Source organism: Ovis canadensis, chromosome 3, assembly GCF_042477335.2.
Source record: "Ovis canadensis isolate MfBH-ARS-UI-01 breed Bighorn chromosome 3, ARS-UI_OviCan_v2, whole genome shotgun sequence".
Taxonomy (NCBI): domain Eukaryota; kingdom Metazoa; phylum Chordata; class Mammalia; order Artiodactyla; family Bovidae; genus Ovis; species Ovis canadensis.
This window is the reverse complement of record NC_091247.1, coordinates 163,537,574-163,556,995: the sequence shown is the minus strand read 5'-3', so window position 1 is coordinate 163,556,995 and position 19,422 is coordinate 163,537,574. Positions and strand designations below refer to the sequence as shown.

General features: G+C 40.1%; 1 protein-coding gene across 1 annotated transcript in view; it reads right to left on the bottom strand.

Moving 5' to 3' along the window:
• Window positions 1–19,422, bottom strand: part of TAFA2 (TAFA chemokine like family member 2) — a 565,802-nt gene that overhangs the window by 169,009 nt on the left and 377,371 nt on the right. The window contains exon 2 of the mRNA XM_069584779.1: window positions 8,422–8,528. Coding sequence (XP_069440880.1) covers window positions 8,422–8,527 — 106 coding nt within the window. The 5' untranslated portion in view covers window position 8,528. The remainder of the gene's footprint in view (window positions 1–8,421; window positions 8,529–19,422) is intronic.

Below are 19,422 nucleotides of genomic sequence, written 5' to 3'. Positions count from 1 at the left end.
CCATCAGCAAACAGACTTCTGAAAAACTTGCCGAGTTCACAGCCACCTCTAAACTCAGCACTTCCGAAGAATCCACAGTACCAGAAGGCCAAGACCCAGCTCCACCCACCAGTAGGCCAGCACCAGCAGCTCGCACCAGGAAGCCTGCACAAGCCTCTAAACCAGCCTAATCCATGATGGGGCAGACAGCAGATGTAAGAAAACCACAGTTCTTCAGCCTGAGGACCTCGTCCACCTCATCAGGCCAGACCCTACCCTGGGACCAGTGGGGACCCAGCTCTGTAACTAGCAGGCCAACACAAGCTTCAGGACACCATGGACCACATATGCAACTGTGTCAAGAACCAGACCCCTGTCTACCAATGATCTGACACCAGCTCTGGGATCCCTGGGACCTGAAGCCAGACTTTAGGACTGATCTCACTACCTGCCAGTAGGCTGGCACTAACTCCAGGATTCAAATTCATTCACCAGTACGAATGGGGGTACGACAGTCCCAGAGTCTTCTGGACTCTGACTCCAACCACCAGTGAGTTAGCATTAGCCTCAGGGCATCCTGGGGTTCTGCAATCAGCTGCCTCCTGATCAGGCCCCACTAGCAAGGCAGGGTCTGATAAACATCTGGGCCAGGAGCCAACAAAACCTGCCAGCCTGCCTGTACAATCAATCTGCCACAACAGAAGGACCTAGGCAGCCCTCTTAGAGGGAATCTCAAGAGCATATAGCTTAGATGACAAGAGAGGAGTGTGCTGCTGGGTGTTTTGATTTTTTTTTTATACAACTAGAATGAATAATTCTAAAATTTGTATTGAAACACAAAAGATCCTGAATAGCCAAAGGAATCTTGAATAAAAAGGACAGAACTAGAGGTGACACATTTCCTGATTTAAGAATATGCAATAAAACTATAACCAACAAATTAGGATGGTACTGGCACAAAAACAGACATGCATCAATAGAACAGAATCAACAGCCCAGAAATAAACCCATGCACCTTATGGTCACTAATCTATGACAAAAGAGGCAAGCGTATGTAACGGAGAGAAAATAGTCTCTTCAATAAGCAGCGGGAAAACTGGACAGCTACAAGTAAAGGAACAGAATTAGAAATTTTTCTCACACCATACATAAAAATAAACTCAAAATGGATCAAAGACTAAATGTAAGATCTGAAACTATAAAACAGAAGGAAACATAGGCAGAATAATCTTTGACATAAATCATAGCAATATATTTCTGAATCTCTCTTAAAGAGCAATGGAAGCAAAGTCAAAAATAAACAAATGGGATCTAATTAGACCTAAAAGCTTTTGCACAGCAAAGGAAGCCATCAACAGAACTAAAGACAACCTACTCCATGGGCAAAAACATTTGCAAATGATATGATAGATAAGGGGTTAATATTTAAAATATATAAACAGCTCATACAACTCAAAAAAATACAATTAGATTAAAAAATGGGCATAAGTGAATAGACATTTTTCTGAAGGAAAACACACAGATGGCCAAGTGGCAAAAAATGAACATCACTAATCATCATGGATATGCAAATTGAAACCACAATGAGATACCACCTCATACCTGTCAAAATGGCTATCATAAAAATGATCACAAATAAAAAATGTTCACAAGGATATGGAGAAAAAACAACCTTTGTACACTGTTGCTGAGAAGCGGAATGCAAATTGGTATACCACTATGGAAAACAGGATAGAATCTCTCCCAAAAATGGAAAAATAGACCTATTATATGATGTAGCCATTCTATTCCAGGGTATTTTACCAATAGAGCCAGAGAAAACTATAATTTGAAAGGATACATGCTTCTGAATGTTCATTGCAGCACTGTTTACAATGGGCAAGTTTTGAAAGCAACCTAAATATCCATAGAGAGCTGAATGTATAAAGAAGATGCGGTACGTATGCGCAATGGAATACTACTGAGCTATAAAAAAGGATGAAATTGTGCCATTTGCAACAACATGGATAGACCTGGAGGGTATTGTGCTTAGTCAAATATGTCAGAGGGAGAAAAAAAAACAACACTGTATGTTATTAAAATAAACAAATGAATATGGTAAACCAGAAACAATCTCTTAGATATAGAGAACAAATTTGTGATTAATAGTGGGGAGAGGAAAAGAGGAGGGGAAAAATAAGGGTTGGGGATTAAGAGACACAAACTATTATGTATGAAATAAGCCATAAGGATATAGTGTATAGCACAGGGAAAGTAGCTAACATTTTATAATAACATTAAATGGAATATAATACATAAAATTTTGAATCACTGTTATATACCGGAAACCAATCTAGTATTATAAATTAACTATACCTCAATAAAAAGAAATAATTGAAAAACTTTCTTAGTACCTACTTTGAAAACCCATCTAACAGAATCTGGCAATACTGAAGATGTGCAATGCCCCATGACCTAGAATTTTACTCATTGGAATGTGCCCTTGAGACACTCTTGCACATGTGCAACAGAAAAGGAATACAAGAATATTCATAGAAAGTTAGTTCATAATGACAAGAACACAAAACATTCATGTATGGACTGTAACCACCAGGTTCCTCTATCCATGGGGATTATCCCAGTAAGAACACTGGGATGGGCTGCCATGCCCTCCTCCAGGGGATCTTCCCAACTCAGGGATCAAACTCAGGTCTCTTGTATTGCAGTCAGATGCTTTACCAACGAGCCACTAGGGATGCCCAAGAATACTGGAGTGGGTAGCCTATCCCTTTTCCAGGGGAACTTCCCAACCTAGGAATAAAACTGGGATCTCCTGCAATGCAGGAGGATTCTTTATCAGCTGAGCTACCTGGGAAGCCAAAGAAAAAACAGAGCAACATTAAATAATAATAATAATATTAACCACAGGTATTTACCATCAAATATAACGAATGTCACAAATATACTGTTTGGCAAAATAGCAAATTATAAAAACACAGTATAATACTATTATGTAAATCAATAACAAAAGTCAGCAGCATGTCATGTGGATATACACAAATACATAGTAAAATTATAAATAAAAGCAAGGGAATTATAAACACAAAATTTAGAATAGGGATTAGCTTGGGTAAGGAGGCAAACAAATGAAATTAGAGTGGAAGACACATGTTCAAGAGAATTAGAAATGTTACATGTCTCAATAGGGTGGTGAACACTTGTGTTCTTTTAAGAATAAGTCCTAAATATTCAGTTCAGTTGATGAGTCATGTCCAGCTCTTTGCAACCCCATGAACCGAAGCACACTAGGCCTCCCTGTCCATCACCAACTCCCGGAGTCCACCCAAACCCAGGTCCATCGAGTCGGTGATGCCATCCAACCATCTCATCCTCTGTCATCCCCTTCTCCTCCTGCCCTCAATCTTTCCCAGCATCAGGGTATTTTCAAATGAGTCAGCTCTTTGAATCAGGCGGCCAAAGTATTGGAGTTTCAGCTTCAACATCAGTCCTTCCAATGAACACCCAGGACTGATCTCCTTTAGGATGGACTGGTTGGATCTCCTTGCAGTCCAAGAGACTCTCAAGAGTCTTCTCCATCACCACAGTTCAAAAGCCTCAATTCTTCAGCACTCAGCTTTCTTCACAGTCCAACTCTCGCATCCATACATGACCATTGGAAAAACCGTAGCCTTGACTAGACTACCTTTGTTGGCAAAATAATGGCTCTGCTTTTGAATATGCTGTCTAGGTTGGCCATAACTTTCCTTCCAAGGAGTAAATGTCTTTTAATTTCATGGCTGCAATCACCATCTGCAGTGATTTTGGAGCCCAAAAAAATAAAATCTGACACTGTTTCCACTGTTTCCCCATCTGTTTCCCATGAAGTGATGGAACCAGATGCCATGATCGTTTTCTGAATGTTGAGCTTTAAGCCAACTTTTGCACTCTTCCCTTTCACTTTCATCAAGAGGCATTTTAGTTCCTCTTCACTTTCTGCCATAAGGGTGGTGTCATCTACTTATCTGAGGTTATTGATATTTCTCCCAGCAATCTTGATTTCAGCTTGTGCTTCCTCCAGCCCAGCCTTTCTCATGATGTACTCTGCATAGAAGTTAAATAAGCAGGGTGACAATATACAGCCTTGACGTACTCCTTTCCCCATTTTGAATCAGTCTGTTGTTTCATGTCCAGTTCTAACTGTTGCTTCCTGATCTGCATACAGGTTTCTCCAGAGGCAGGTCAGGTGGTCAGGTATTCCCATCTCTTGAAGAATTTTCCACAGTTTATTGTGATCCACACAGTCAAAGGCTTTGGCATAGTCAATAAGGCAGAAATAGATGTTTTTCTGGAACTCTCTTGCTTTTTCCATGATCCAGCAGATGTTGGCAATTTGATCTCTGGTTCTTCTGCCTTTTCTAAAACCAGTTTGAACATCTGGAAGTTCATGGTTCAAGTATTGCTGTATGTACATTAATTAAAATATTATGTACATGTCAAATAATATGTTAATTATACTTATTAGATGTAAAATAGTTTAAACAAAAGGAACATTTGCATAGAAAATATAAAAGGAAGAAAGAAAGGAAAAGGGGAAAGAGGAAGAGAAATTTTTCCTAAATTCTCCCTCCAAAATATTCTTTGTAGGGTGGAAATGGATCAGCAAAACAACCCAAAAGTCATTTCTACACTGTACTGGGTTTGGCACTTTGAGTAGGTTTTCTGAGTCAATGTACAATCTCATATGTTCAAGAAACATTTTTTTTTTTTTTGGCAAAAAGTAAGAAAAGATCTTTGTTTTGAGGTTAGCACAGAACATAGCAAAACATGTAAGTTCTTAAAAGCAGCTCTAAAAATTGTATGCAGTATTCACTATGGAGCAGTCCTTTTGATTGATTCTCTTAGAGACCGCACAACGTGGCTTTGGAGATGAGAAAACATCCTTATCATGAACCCTTGTTTTGCTGGACTGACAATTACTATGAATCTCTCCCATTTCTCTCAATTCTGTTTTTATAGACTGAGAAGCTGCACTGGGATGACCATCCATGGGGACCATATGGATGATGTGTCTTCTCTGTTCAGTTCAGATCAGTCTCTCAGTTGTGTCTGACTCTGCAACCCCATGAATCACAGCACTCCAGGCCTCCCTGTCCATCACCATCTTCCGGAGTTCACTCAAACTCAGGTCCATCGAGTTGGTGATGCCATCCAGCCATCTCATCCTCTGTCGTCCCCTTCTCCTCCTGCCCCCAACCCCTCCTAGCATCAGTCTTTTCCAATGAGTCAGCTCTTCACATCAGGTGGCCAAAGTATTGGAGTTTCAGCTTTAGCATCAATCTTTCCAATGAACACCCATCCTTTAGGATGGACTGGTTGGATCTCCTTGCAGTCAAAGGGACTCTCAAGAGTCTTCTCCAACACCACAGTTCAAAAGCATCAATTCTTTGGCGCTCAGCGTACTTCACAGTCCGACTCTCACATCCATACATGACCACTGGAAAAGTGCTGTCTTCTCTAGTGAAGTCCAAATCAGGGGGCCCGGCCCCAGTAGTTAGCCCCTTTTTAAAAGGTGAATACTGAAGGCTGTAGTTATAAATAGACACGGAACAAAGGACTGGATCAAAATTGGAAAAGGAGTACGTCAAGGTTGTATATTGTCACCCTGTTATTTAACTTACATGCAGAGTACATTATGCAAAATACCAGGCTGGGATGAAGCACAAGATGGAATCAAGATTGCAGGGAGAACATATCAATAACCTCAGAGATGCAAATGAAAACACCCTCATGGCAGAAAGTGAAGAAGAACTAAAGAATCTCTGATGAATGTGCAAGAGGAGCATGAAAGAGCTGGCTTAAAACTCAACATTCAAAAACCTAAGATCATGGCATCTGGTCCCATCACTTCATGGCAAATAGATGGGGAAACAATGGAAACAGTGACAGACTTTATTTTCTTGGGCTCCAACATCACTGCAGATGGTGACTGCAACCATGAAATTAAAGGATGCTTGCTCCTTGGAAGAAAAACTATAACCAACTTATACAGCATATTAAAAAGCAGAGACATTACTTGGCCACAAAAAGGTCCATCTAGTCAAAGCTATGGTTTTTTCAGTAGTCATGTATGAATGTGACAGTTGGACCATAAAGAAGGCTGAGCGCCAAAGAATCGATACTTTTGAACTATAGTGCTAGAGAAGGCTCTTGAGAGTCCCTAGGACTGCAAGGAGATCAAACCATTCAATCCTGAAGGAAATCAATCCTGAATATTCATTGGAAGGACTGATGCTGAAGCTGAAGCTCCAATACTTTGGCCACCTGATGAGAAGAGCTGACTCATTAGAAAAGACCCTGATGCTGGGAAAGATTGAAGGCAGGAGAAGGGGATGACAGAGGATGAGATGGTTGGATAGCATCACCAACTCAACGGACATGAAGTGAGTGAACTCCGGGAGATGGTGATGGACAGGGAGGCCTGGCAGAGGATCAAACTGCCAACATCCACTGGATCATGGAAAAAGCAAGAGAGTTCCAGAAAAACATCTCTTTCTGCTTTATTGACTATGCCAAAGCCTTTGACTGTGTGGATCACAATAAACTGTGGAAAATTCTTCAAGAGATGGGAATACCTGACCACCTGAGCTGCCTCTTGAGAAACCTATATGCAGGTCAGGAAGCAACAGTTAGAACTGGACATGGAACAACAGACTGGTTCCAAATGGGAAAAGGAGTATGTCAAGCCTGTATATTGTCACCCTGCTTATTTAACTTCTATGCAGAGCACATCATGAGAAAGGCTGGGCTGGAGGAAGCACAAGCTGGAATCAAGATTGCTGGGAGAAATATCAATCACCCCAGATATGCAGATGATACCACCCTTATGGCAGAAAGTGAAGAGGAACTAAAATGCCTCTTGATGAAAGTGAAAGAGGAGAGTGCAAAAGTTGGCTTAAAGCTCAACATTCAGAAAACGAAAATCATGACATCTCGTCCCATCACTTCATGGGAAATAGATGGGGAAACAGTGGAAACAGTGTCAGACTTTATTTTTCTCGGCTCTAAAATCACTGCAGATGGTGATTGCAGCCATCAAATTAAAAGATGCTGACTTCTTGGAAGAAAAGTTATGACCAACCTAGATAGCATATTGAAAAGCAGAGACATTACTTTGCCAACAAAGGTCTGTCTAGTCATGGCTATGGTTTTTCCAGTGGTCATGTATGGATGTGAGAGTTGGACTGTGAAGAAAGCTGAGTGCTGAAGAATTGATGCTTTTGAACTGTGGTGTTGGAGAAAACTCTTGAAAATCCCTTGGACTGCAAGGAGATCCAACCAGTCCATTCTAAAGGAGATCAGTCCTGGGTGTTCCTTGGAAGGAATGATCCTAAAGCTGAAACTCCAGTACTTTAGCCACGTCATGCAAAAAGTTGACTCATTGGAAAAGACTCTGATGCTGGGAGGGATTGGGGGCAGGAGGAAAAGGGGATGACAGAGGATGAGATGGCTGGATGGCATCACTGACTCAACGGACATGAGTGAGTGAACTCCAGGGGATGGTGATGGACAGGGAGGCCTGGCATACTGCAATTCATGGGGTCACAAAGAGTCAGACATGACTGAGAGACTGAACTGAACTGAACTGAACTATTTTAAGTGTTAACAAAATTCAAGGCAGTCCTAACTCTAATCAAAAATAAGAAAGTAAGTTGCTAATCTATGGACTTTACAGAGGAAAAAGAACTAGATTTTAAAATCATATTTCACAGAAAAATCTAAATTGACTTTTCAGGTTATGAATACTTAATTATGGTAGGAACAGTCCAGAAATAGCCCATTTTAATTCATTTGGGAAACAGTATTTTTCACTATGCTGAGTCTCATGCTGAGGAAAGAGAACAGGAAGAGGCATAATTTTGAGCTATCAAGCTTAACACACATATATAAGACAAATATCCTCCCTCCCCCTTTTTCATGGCAGGATTGAGCCTGCTTAATATCATACTAGTGGTAAAACCCAAATAGTGGCCAAAGATATACTCTGGCATGAAGAAACATGACATACAAAAAGTACTGAAAGGAAATTCACATGTATACATATTATTAAGATAAGTATCATTAAAGATGCTTTCATTAGTGGATAATTACACATTGAAACTCATCTTTTGCCTGTCAACTCAACATTTTTAAAATGGAAATGGTACAAATAAAGCAGATTTTTGATTCTGTACTCTGAATATTATTTGCAGAAGTGACCATAATCTTGGAAACATTTTAATACTCATTCATTCCCTATCAAAGCCATAGTAGGAATAAGTCTCTCTGCATCTTCACTTGAAAAGAACTGCAATGGGCAGACCCATATTTAGTAAATGTAACTCACCAGTAAAGGCAGAACACAACAGTCTGTATTAAAGAGAGTTTCCTTCCATAGACAGCGAGGAAGAAATGAGAAGAGCTTACCTTTATGATGGTTTGCACTAGATACAACTTTCCCCCACAAGGTTACAATAAATATTATTATTAGCAGTTTTCCTTTTGTTGCTTTCTGTAAGTATCTCTTACTCATCCTGCAAAAAATAATAATAATAATTAAAATCTTAAGTATGTGAACCCACTGTTTTTCCACTATAATCATGGTACATTTACAAGTTCCTATGACATCTTAAGGAGAAGGCAATGGCACCCCACTCCAGTACTCTTGCCTGGAGAATCCCATGGACTGAGGAACCTGGAAGGCTGCAGTCCATGGGATCGCACAGAGTCGGACACGACTGAAGTGACTTAGAAGTAGCAGTATGACATCAATACCTAAATTTGCATTTCTTATATTAAAATACTATTCTCTCTATATAAATTATGAACAGAAAAAAGATTAAAGTTTTCCAAACACAGTACTTTGATACAATACAAGGGATAAGAGAGGCCCTACCTCTATCAATCTTGTTTCACTTAATGACAGCTGAAATCAACCAGAAAACATTACTATTTTTCTCTCCATATAAATATAGATTCAACTTTTTCAAAAATTTCAAGGCACAGTTGTTTGAATAATCTTTTAAGTAAGTGATTTGTTTTACTTTTAAAAAATCCTTCTTCAAAGCCAAGTCAAATGGTCAGGGTAAACAGTTGAGATAAAATGTATTTGATGAATTCCTGCACAGAATAAAGTCACTTCAAATCTACTATTTCTAATGTGCTTTTTAAAAGTCAGTTTACTGTACAGCATCACTACTGCTGAAACACAGATGTCTTAATATTGTTGGAATCTACCATGCTGTACTTTATGACTAGGAGAAAAATGAAATAGCAGAATGAAAAATAGCAAGTTAACATTTGCAAGTTGAGACTACAAAACAGGAAAACAAAGCAATGTTATAATAAAATAGCTACCCAAAACAAAAGTTTAGCACCTACTTTCTGTAGCACTGAATACAACATTATTTCAACTGTTCTTCAGGACAAACTGGGGATGCTGGTATGTCTATCCCATTTTATAGATGATGGAGGACAAAAACTACATTAAATTTGTGTTTAATGAAACAGTAAAAACTCAAACAGCAAATTGCCTTAACCTAAAATCTTTACATTAACTATTATATTGCTAAGGGGTAAGCAAAACATAAAACATAATCCATCCACATTTTATTCATGAGGGAGATAAAATATACTTCCATCACACTGTACCTCCTCAGATTCGATCCTGAATGGACTGAACTCCATTCTTATCTGACCTGCATTCTTGTCTTAGTTCCAATGCAAGTTTGTGATATTGCTTCCTCACCTAGCCTGATTCCTCCTCCTGAGTCCTCCATGTTATCTTTTTGCTCACACCTTCACTTCCAAAATATTCTGGCTCCAAAAGTATGACTCAGTGGTAGCAATGATGACTGTATAATTTTGAAGAGGAGTCACTCATACCAATAAACGGATTAAAAATAAATTGATATTTTATACATATTTAATACAGACACACAGTTACACTTCTTGGCCTGGAGAGATTGTTCACACTGATTCAGATGTTGAGGGGGCAGCACTGTATGACTAAGAATACAGACTCCAGACTTACTCCCGAGTCAGACTGTTTGGATTTGAGTCCGGCTCTCTTGGCTTCTAATTGAGCAATCTTGTGTGAGTTTCTGGATCTCCTGCCTCAACTTTTTCTTCTGCCATATGGAGTATGTATGTGAAAAGCCTGGCCCCATGGCTGGCATGTATAAGGGATCAGTGACTATGAGCCTGGAAAGTGTTCAGTCACTTGGATGTTTTGTTGTTCCTGGAGTACATGAGTAGGCCATTCATTCATGAGATGATTGAAGGGAATTTCAGTGGGCCCAACAGCTGCAAGTACTCCATGGACCTTGGTCTTGTGACGTGTTTAGATAATGTACAAAGGAATAAGTGTTGACCCTTGGATTAGATGGCTTGGTTTAAAATCTGGCTTCTCGCCTACTGTCTATATGACTTTATAAATTACTTAACTAAGTATTTTTGCAACCAAAATGAGAATAATATCTATCTCATAGTTGTTGGTACAAAAACTAAAGGAGTTAGTTCATGGAAAGAATTTACCACTACGCATACAAGATAATTAACGCTCAATAGGTTTTAACCATTACTACGGCCGTAACTTTGTTAGACCTCCATTTCCCAAATCTGTGTGTTCTGCAAGGCATCACTTTCACAGAATGTTAATACAGTATTAGTGAAAAACAAAGGGGGCAAGTAGATTTACAAAACTCTGGGTGCAATTAGATTTTTTGAAACAAGAGGCATATCTGAGAGCACAGCATTGTCTAGAAACCTTTCTTCAGAGTGTAATACAGTATACTAATGTCCTCAGGAAGTATCTTAGAAAAACAATCTGGTTTAGGGGTGTTCAATCTCAAGTGCCCATTGCATTCCCATTTAAACTCTTCCATTCTATTACCTTTGTGGTGTTTTGGCACTCTTACTGTTAGCTTTGTTATGAGATTCTTCTTTTCTCACATTTTTGCCACCATCCTGCCTCCTCTCCTACATCCAATCCCTACAACCATATTGTACTGCATATCCTATAACAGAATGAACAGTTTAGCAAACTTCATCTGACAAGAAGAGCTGCTTAGCATAATTCTTGATAATAGCTTTCCCGTAGCAAATGGCCTCTGCTACAAGGTCAATGACCCACTGTATTTTCCCTATCATTGTTCACCAACCACATGGCATGACAGAACTGACAACTGGTCAAACTGATTACCAGACATATGGAAACAGAAACACCCACAAAGTCACCAGGCTGTCAAACTGAAAAAGGAAGGAGAAAGCAGGTCAACATTTGGAAGCCTGTAAAGACCCCTGCCTTTCCTCTCATTCTACCCCTACCCCTATCCAGTCAATGACCACATTCTGTCAATACTGCTTTCTGAATATCTCTTACTTATGCACACATCCCTGCTGCAATACTGCAGTTCAGGCCACCAAAATTTTTCATGGGCAACACGCAGCCTCCTAACTGGACTTCCTGCTGCCAATATTGTCATCCTTTGGAACCAAAGGCTGGATCTTTGTCTGCTTTTCTTGTGATTCTGTTTGTTGTATTTAGTACTTAGGAAGTGCCTGATAAATACTGCTAATTGAGTGAAACACATTCTCTATGTGTGCTGTGCTTAGTCACTAAGTTGTGTCTGACACTTTGTGACCTCATGGACTGTAGCCCACCAGGCTCCTCTGTCCATGGGATTCTCCAAGCAAGAATACTGGAGTGGGTTGCCATGCCCTCCTCCAGGGGAATCTTTCCAACCCAGGGACCAAACCCAAGTCTTCCATGTTGCCGGAACATTCTTTACCATCTGAGCCACCAGGAAAACCTATATAGCAGTCTCTATACTGTAGCCAAACATGTAACTATGATCATGAGACCCCCTTCATATGATTAAAACCTTCACACAATTCTCTTCTATGTTTAAGAAAAAAAAAAAAAAACTTGTACTGGTATCAGAGTTAAAAACAATAACTTTACTCTTTCTGTCTCCAATCTTACTTTACACCATTCTTCCCCATCTCTCTCCACATACACTCATAGTCAATATTTTAATTCTACAAAATTTCCTCCACATCTTCCAGCTGATGTCACCTGAATCTCCATGTCACCTGAAACATATCACCCACCTCCATGTGCCACCCACTCTTCAAACTGCTAACTTCTATTCATTGGTCAGAGTGTAGCTTAGAATTCTTGCTATAGGACTTGGTCAAGACCATGTTAACAGCCCTACTTTATATATACCAGGCACATGTCACACTGTAATATAATTTTCTATTTACTTATCCCCATCCCTCACTGTCATACGATAGGGACTGTGAACCACACACTTGAAAATACCTAGAGCCTGAGAGTCTCTTGAACTGCAAGGAGATCAAACCACTCAATCCTAAAGGAAATCAACCCTGAATATTCATTGGAAGGATAGATGCTGAAGCTCCAATACTTTTGCCACACGATGCAAACAAGCCAATTCATTAGAAAAGACCCTGATGCTGCGAAAGACTGAGGGCAGGAGGATAAGTGGGCGACAGAGTACAAAATGATTAGACAGTATCACCAACTCAATGGATATGAACCTGTGCAAAGTCTGGGGCATAATGAAGTGCCGGGAGCCAGCGTGGAGAATCCCACCCATGGCAAAGGTCATGAGGAAGAGGCCTGACTGGCAAAGGCGAGATCAGGATTCAAAGAACCCCCTGAACTTCCTTGAGCATCTACCCCCGAACCAGAATCTGTCTGTCTTATTATTTTATGTCTTTCACCAGCTCTTCTGACATTAGCAGGGGTCTATCCCTGACCAAAAGAGTTAACACTGGGCTTTAGTTTCTAAATCTCCTAGGCATGAAAGGAGTGTTTCAAACCCTCTGTTAGCATTCTAGCTTACATGGCAGCTTTATCCAGACTCTTGCAACATTGTTGAGCCTATGCAATGCCTGCTGCCAAGCTCTCACATCCCTTATCCATTGTGTTCCCGGGAGTGCATATAGTCAGGATGTAGAAGAAGCAAGTAATAGCCTTAGCGTTAGCAACATTAGACTTTGAGTTAATAAGTTCTTTCTTTGCTGTAACCTGCTGAATCTTTGTTCCATAAAAATGTAACTCTGTACTTTAAGGGTGACTCAGGCTAAGAATTTAAGAAGAAACACTTTAAGGGAAAATCATTGTTCTGGTGTTCTGGCTGACCAACCTTTATCAAAAGGAGGTCATGGAATATCAACAGGCCTCCGGAATAGAAGATGATGTACAGAAAATAAGACTTTTGCAGGAAGGAACCTGATATCGATAAAAGTTATTACTGATGGAATGTTGAGTTGACTGCATTTTTCACCTTGCTGTATGTATAACTCAGGGTATAAAAGCCCCGAGAAGAATAAAGTAATGGGCCTCGCTCGAAGAAGCTTGGTCGCCCCGTGTTATCTCTTTATCTATCTTTCTTCATTCGCTGACGTCGCCCATCCTGAGGATATCCCTGGACTGTGCTGAGGCTGGACCTCAGCAATGAAGGACACAGAAGGCTGGCAGAAGGCAGTCCATGTGGTCACAGAGAGTCAGAAACGACTTAGCAAGTGAACAATAAAAAAGAGCCTGGCCCAAGGTTCAGTTCAATAACAAAAGGGCCTGGCCCAAGGTTCAGCTCAATAACTAAAAGAGTATTTGTTGAACGTGGGTCACATCATGATATCGTGCCATCGCCAACATGAGCAGGAAGCAAGCGTGTGTCACTATTTTAGGATGAAACTAGGAAAAGACCCACAGAAAGAAGAAAGTGAGATACGGGTAGGGGAGGGCAAGATAAGACAAAGCAAAGAAGAAAAAGAAAAGGGAGAAATCCAATCTGGAATGTGATTTATTCTGCTTTTAAAATACCAACCAAGATTGAGCTAACTGAAATGTAACAGAATGATGACTAATGTTCCACGAAGGGGCAACACCCAAGAAAAAAACCCTAAAGAAAAAAGGCTGGATGGTATGCTTCTTCTTGACCTTGTACAAGAGCACAGAGGGTGGGGGCACTCACTTCTCATTCAAGGTGCTAAACACCAGGTAGCGGTCTAAAAATTTCCCCCACAGTCAAAGATTGAATGCACTTTCAAAACTGTCACACTTATCTGTTGTTTTGTTTTTTTCTTTCTTTTTTTTTTTTTTTTTGTAGGCAACATTTAAGTGAACTTTATAACAGCAAAAGCTGTGAGAAGAAACTGGAAACTGAAGGATAAATTCACAGAGAGGATGAAACCTTGAAATTGCTCCCCAAGCAGCAGCCGCTGGCAAGACAGGGGAAATAGGATAATTGAGAAATGCTAACCTTGGCTGTGAAGGATGTTGAAGTGAAAAGCTGTCAAAGTAGAGAACTGACAATTAAATCTCCAGACTTTCTTTTGCTCTTATCATCTGTACTATGTTTCAGTTGTATCCATTCAGATGTAGATGTCTGAATGGTGTTAGAACCCTCTGCCTCCCCACTGATGTTAAAAGTGCATTTTAATTATAAATAAGAAAGAAACTATTATGCTGCTAGAAAAATCACTTCACCATAAAAACAGAAGGCAGGTTTAACTGATATAAAGAAGATGGAAGAGGAAAAAAGGTGGGAAAGACTTATAAACAAGGAGATAAAAAGCTGGAGGCCAGAACCCAATCACCTGGCCTCTCCCAGAACTTAAGGCACTTCTTATTTGTGGAAGAAAAGGTCATGTGTATGCGTGTGTTTAGGCGTGCTTGGTCATTCAGTTGTGTCTGACTCTGTGCGACCCCATAGATGGCAGCTCACCAGGCTCCCCCATCCCTGGGGCAATGTATATAGGGTTGGCCACAAAGTTCATTTGAGTTTTTCCATGTTACAAAAACCCAAAGGAACTTTTTGGCCAGCTCAGTACAAAAGTTTTTTTATAGGATGTTTTTCTACACTGATCTAATATTCATAACAACCTTGTGTCAACAAATTACGATGGCATGAACTTTAACAGTCAAATCTAGTATGGGAATTTAACCTTGAAATAGAATGCTCCAACTGATAAGTTCCTTCTCTCCTGATAGGGACCAGAATGGTACTTATAAAATGTAAATCAAATAATACCACACCCCACTCTCTGCTGAAAACCCTAGAAATTTACCTGTGTACTGAAATAAGAGTAAAAATCTCAATTTCTCACTGGAGAGAACATTCAACATCATCTCCCTGCATGGCTTTTCTGGCCTCAATTCACATCCATGTTCCCCTCCATCCTTACACTTCAGACACATAGGCCCTCCCTCTGTCCTTTTGTCAGGGGAGGTAATCAAGAGGACATGACTGCTGGTTGATACTCAAGCTGTACCCAGGCAGTCAGAGGGTCCTTCCCTGTCCTGGGAATGTATATTCTGCCCACCATGCCCACAGGGAGAGCTACTCCAAGGATGTACCTTGAGAGGTGATGTGTGTTGCTAAGACCAACCAGACTGAATACATGACTGAACCCTAGTAAAGTCTCTTAAGATTTGCTGGGCAGCTGCGGAGATCAACTCATCCAGAACCTAAGACAAGCCTCCTATGTAAGTTCCCTTGCTTGTTAAATGCGCCACTTAACAATCTGTAGTGTTTTCTCACTTGTGTGCCCCTCCTCACCCTCCACATATGGAGGCCAGTTTCAGATTTCACCCTGGAAACTCCAAGGGTGTAAACCAATCCCCTTGCAGCCAAATTCATTCTAGAACTCAAATTAAATGTTAGCTCTGCCTTAAAAGCTCTCGCTCTAGTCTTTGCATGGTCAGTTTCAGTTCATGATCACCTCCACAGAGGACACCTCCTGAGCATTTTACCCTTCAGAGTCCAGAGACACCCACTCCACTCTCTCTTGTTCCTAATATCCTGTCGTATAGGTCTTCCTTATCTTAAAATGGGGCTACATCCAGATTAATTCAGTGTACACTGAAAATGCATTTGATACACTTAACCTACAAAACATCAGAGCTCAGACCAGCCTACCTTAAGCATGCTCAGAATACTTACATTAGCCTTTGCATGCATGCTAAGTCGCTTTGTGTCCGACTCTTCCTGACGCTATGGGCCGTAGCCCACCAGACATCTCTGCCCATGGGATTCTCTAACCAAGAATACCAGAGTGGGTTTCCATACTCTCCTCCAGGGGACTTTCCTGACCCAGGGATCGAAACCAAGTTTCTTAAGTCTTCTGCATAGTCAGGCAAGTTCTTTATCACTAGCATCACCTGGGAAGCCCAACATTAGCCTCCAGTTGGCAAACATAAAGCCTATTTTGGAGAAGGAAATGGCAACACACTCCAGTATTCTTGCCTGGAGAATCCCATGGACAGAGGAGCCTGGCAGGCTACAGTCCATGGCGTCACAAGAGTTGGATATGACTTAGTGACTAAACCACCAAAGCCTATGTTACAATGAAGTGTTGAATATCTCATAAATTTATTGAGTGTTGTATTGAAAATGAAAAAGAGAATGGTAGTATGGGTACAGAATGATTCTAAGTGAAGCAGCTATTTACTCTGGGGATCACATAGCTAATAGGAAGCTTCAATTCACCCCAATTTTCCAGTATCAGGAACAAGTATCGTACCACATATTGCCAGCCAAGAAAAAAAATCAAAACTCAAAGTATAGTTTGAAAGTATAATCAAATTCAAAGTTATATGAATGCAAACCATTTAAAGTTGGGGACCATCTATATTTCCTCTATTTATTATAGTCTGAAATTATTTTATTCACTTATTTACATATTTGAAGTATTTGTTTTCTTCTCTCATTAAAATGTTATTTCTATAAGGACAAATCCTCTCTCTCTCTTTTTTTTTTTTTTTTTTTGCCACACCACACAGCATGTAGAACTTCTCCAACCAGGGACTGAACCTGTGTCCCTGCATTGGAAGCATAGTGCTTTAACCACTGGACTGCAGGGAAGTCCTAGTCCCTCTCTATTAATCACTGTGCCAGCACACAGAACAATACCCACATCACAGAACATCAACATATGTTCAATGAAGGAATCTGTGCATTGATTTTAGAATCAGAACAAATGAATCCTTTTTAATGGAGGTTTCATTACTTTTTTATTTTAAACAACTAAATGTCTGCTATACTCAGCAGCTAAGAATGCCAGTGGAAAGTATGGTGCATATATTGGTAGAGTGATACCAAATGAAGTGAGGAGAGTGGGAGATGAGAAAATGAAAGCAGACTAAATTACTCTTTTAAGAAACATACTGAAAAGGGAAGTAAAGATGAAATGGTAGAGAGAGACTTGAACAGGTGATTAGAAAAAGCCAGAAGGAAGAGGTAAGTTAAAATTACCAAAGTCAGGGTAGACTAAGATTAAGTTTTTGTAAATATCTATGCTCTACAAATACAGGTTATTATTACAATTTTATTATTATCCTTAGTATTGTTATTACTTTTGATTTCCCTATTTTATATTGAAGCAAATGCATCTTCCAAAATTAATCATCTTTTGTTTTCTGATAGGTTATTACAATGGCCCTACTAAATATGACATCTTGAGCCACAAATTTCACTACATTGCTGGTTTTATCCAATAATAATGTCCAACTTGACTAGCATTTATGATAAATACTATGACTCTATTTATGATGTCCAATTTATTTACTGAAATAGCAGCATTCTTTGAGGTAGACAGACAGTGATATCAGTATTGAGATTAGAAAAATAGATATAGACATGAAACAACAGACTGGTTCCAAATAGGAAAAGGAGTACGTCAAGGCTGTATATTGTCACCCTGCTTATTTAACTTCTATGCAGAGTACATCATGAGAAACGCTGGACTGGAAGAAACACAAGCTGGAATCAAGATTGCTGGGAGAAATATCAATCACCTCAGATATGCAGATGACACCACCCTTACGGCAGAAAGTGAAGGGGAGCTGAAAAGCCACTTGATCAAAGTAAAAGAGAGTGCAAAAGTTGGCTTAAACCTCAACATTCAGAAAATGAAGATAATGGCATCCGGTCCCATCACTTCAAGGAAAATAGATGGGGAAACAGTGGAAACAGTGTCAGACTTTATTTTGGGGGGGCTCCAAAATCACTGCAGATGGTGATTGCAGCCATGAAATTAAAAGACGCTTACTCCTTGGAAGAAAAAGAAAAGTTATGAGCAACCTAGATAGTATATTCAAAAGCAGAGACATTACTTTGCCGACTAAGGTCCGTCTAGTCAAGGCTATGGTTTTTCCTGTGGTCACGTATGGATGTGGGAGTTGGACTGTGAAGAAGGCTGAGCGCTGAAGAATTGATGCTTTTGAACTGTGGTGTTGGAGAAGACTCTTGAGAGTCCCTTGGGCTGCAAGGAGATCCAACCAGTCCATTCTGAAGGAAATCAGCCCTGGGATTTCTTTGGAAGGAATGATGCTAATGCTGAAACTCCAGTACTTTGGCCACCTCATGGGAAGAGTTGACTCACTGGAAAAGACTTTGATACTGGGAGGGATTGGGGGCAGAAGAAGAAGGGGACGACAGAGGATGAGATGGCTGGATGGCATCACTGACTACATGGACGTGAGTCTGGGTGAACTCCAGGAGCTGGTGATGGACAGGGAGGTCTGGAGTGCTGCGATTCACGGGGTCGCAAAGAGTCGGACACAACTGAGCGACTGAACTGAACTGATAGATGCATATTAAAGTGTAAGGGATCCATGTGTGTACATACTTTGTACATACAATATATAGTAGCAGATTTAAGAGATAATCATGTGACCCTACCAATAATCCTATGGTATTGTATGATATTATCCAGAAGCTGAGGTGGTAAGTTCTACTCATTTTTATTATTGGTATTCATTTGTATCCACTTTATACCACATATCCAATACCATGACATTATAGTATTTCACACCACACTTAACTGTGTATATTATTTGAATTAGAATCTACCCACTGAATAGAATCTGGATTTCCCATTTTTAAATTATCGAAAGTTTATAGATTTATGGAACTTCCCTGGTGGTCCAATGGTTAGGAATCTACCTTGCAGTGCAGGGAACAGGTTCAGTTCCTGGTCAGGGAACTAAGATCCCAGATGCCATGGGGCAACTAACCCTGTGTGCTGCAATTAGTAAGCCTGAGTGCCACAACTAGAGAGAAGCCCACAGGTCCCAGTGAAAGATTCCATTTGTCACAACCAAGACCTTAAGTAGCCAAATGAATATCTAAAAATTAAAGTTTATTTACTTTGCATTTTTGTATGCCAGTCATAAGATTAGTCCAATTAGTTCACATTTTTTTAGGTAACTTCAAAGCAAAGACTTTGGAATATAATCCTGGTTCTCACATTTTTCTAAATGGAAACAATAGCTATAAAATTCTCTCAATACATCAGTGTTTCATGATGAATGTACCTTTTACATTCCATTCAGTTAAGAAGTCGACCCTGGAGATTTAGCCAAGAAAGCTCCACTGGTTTCTAAGGATT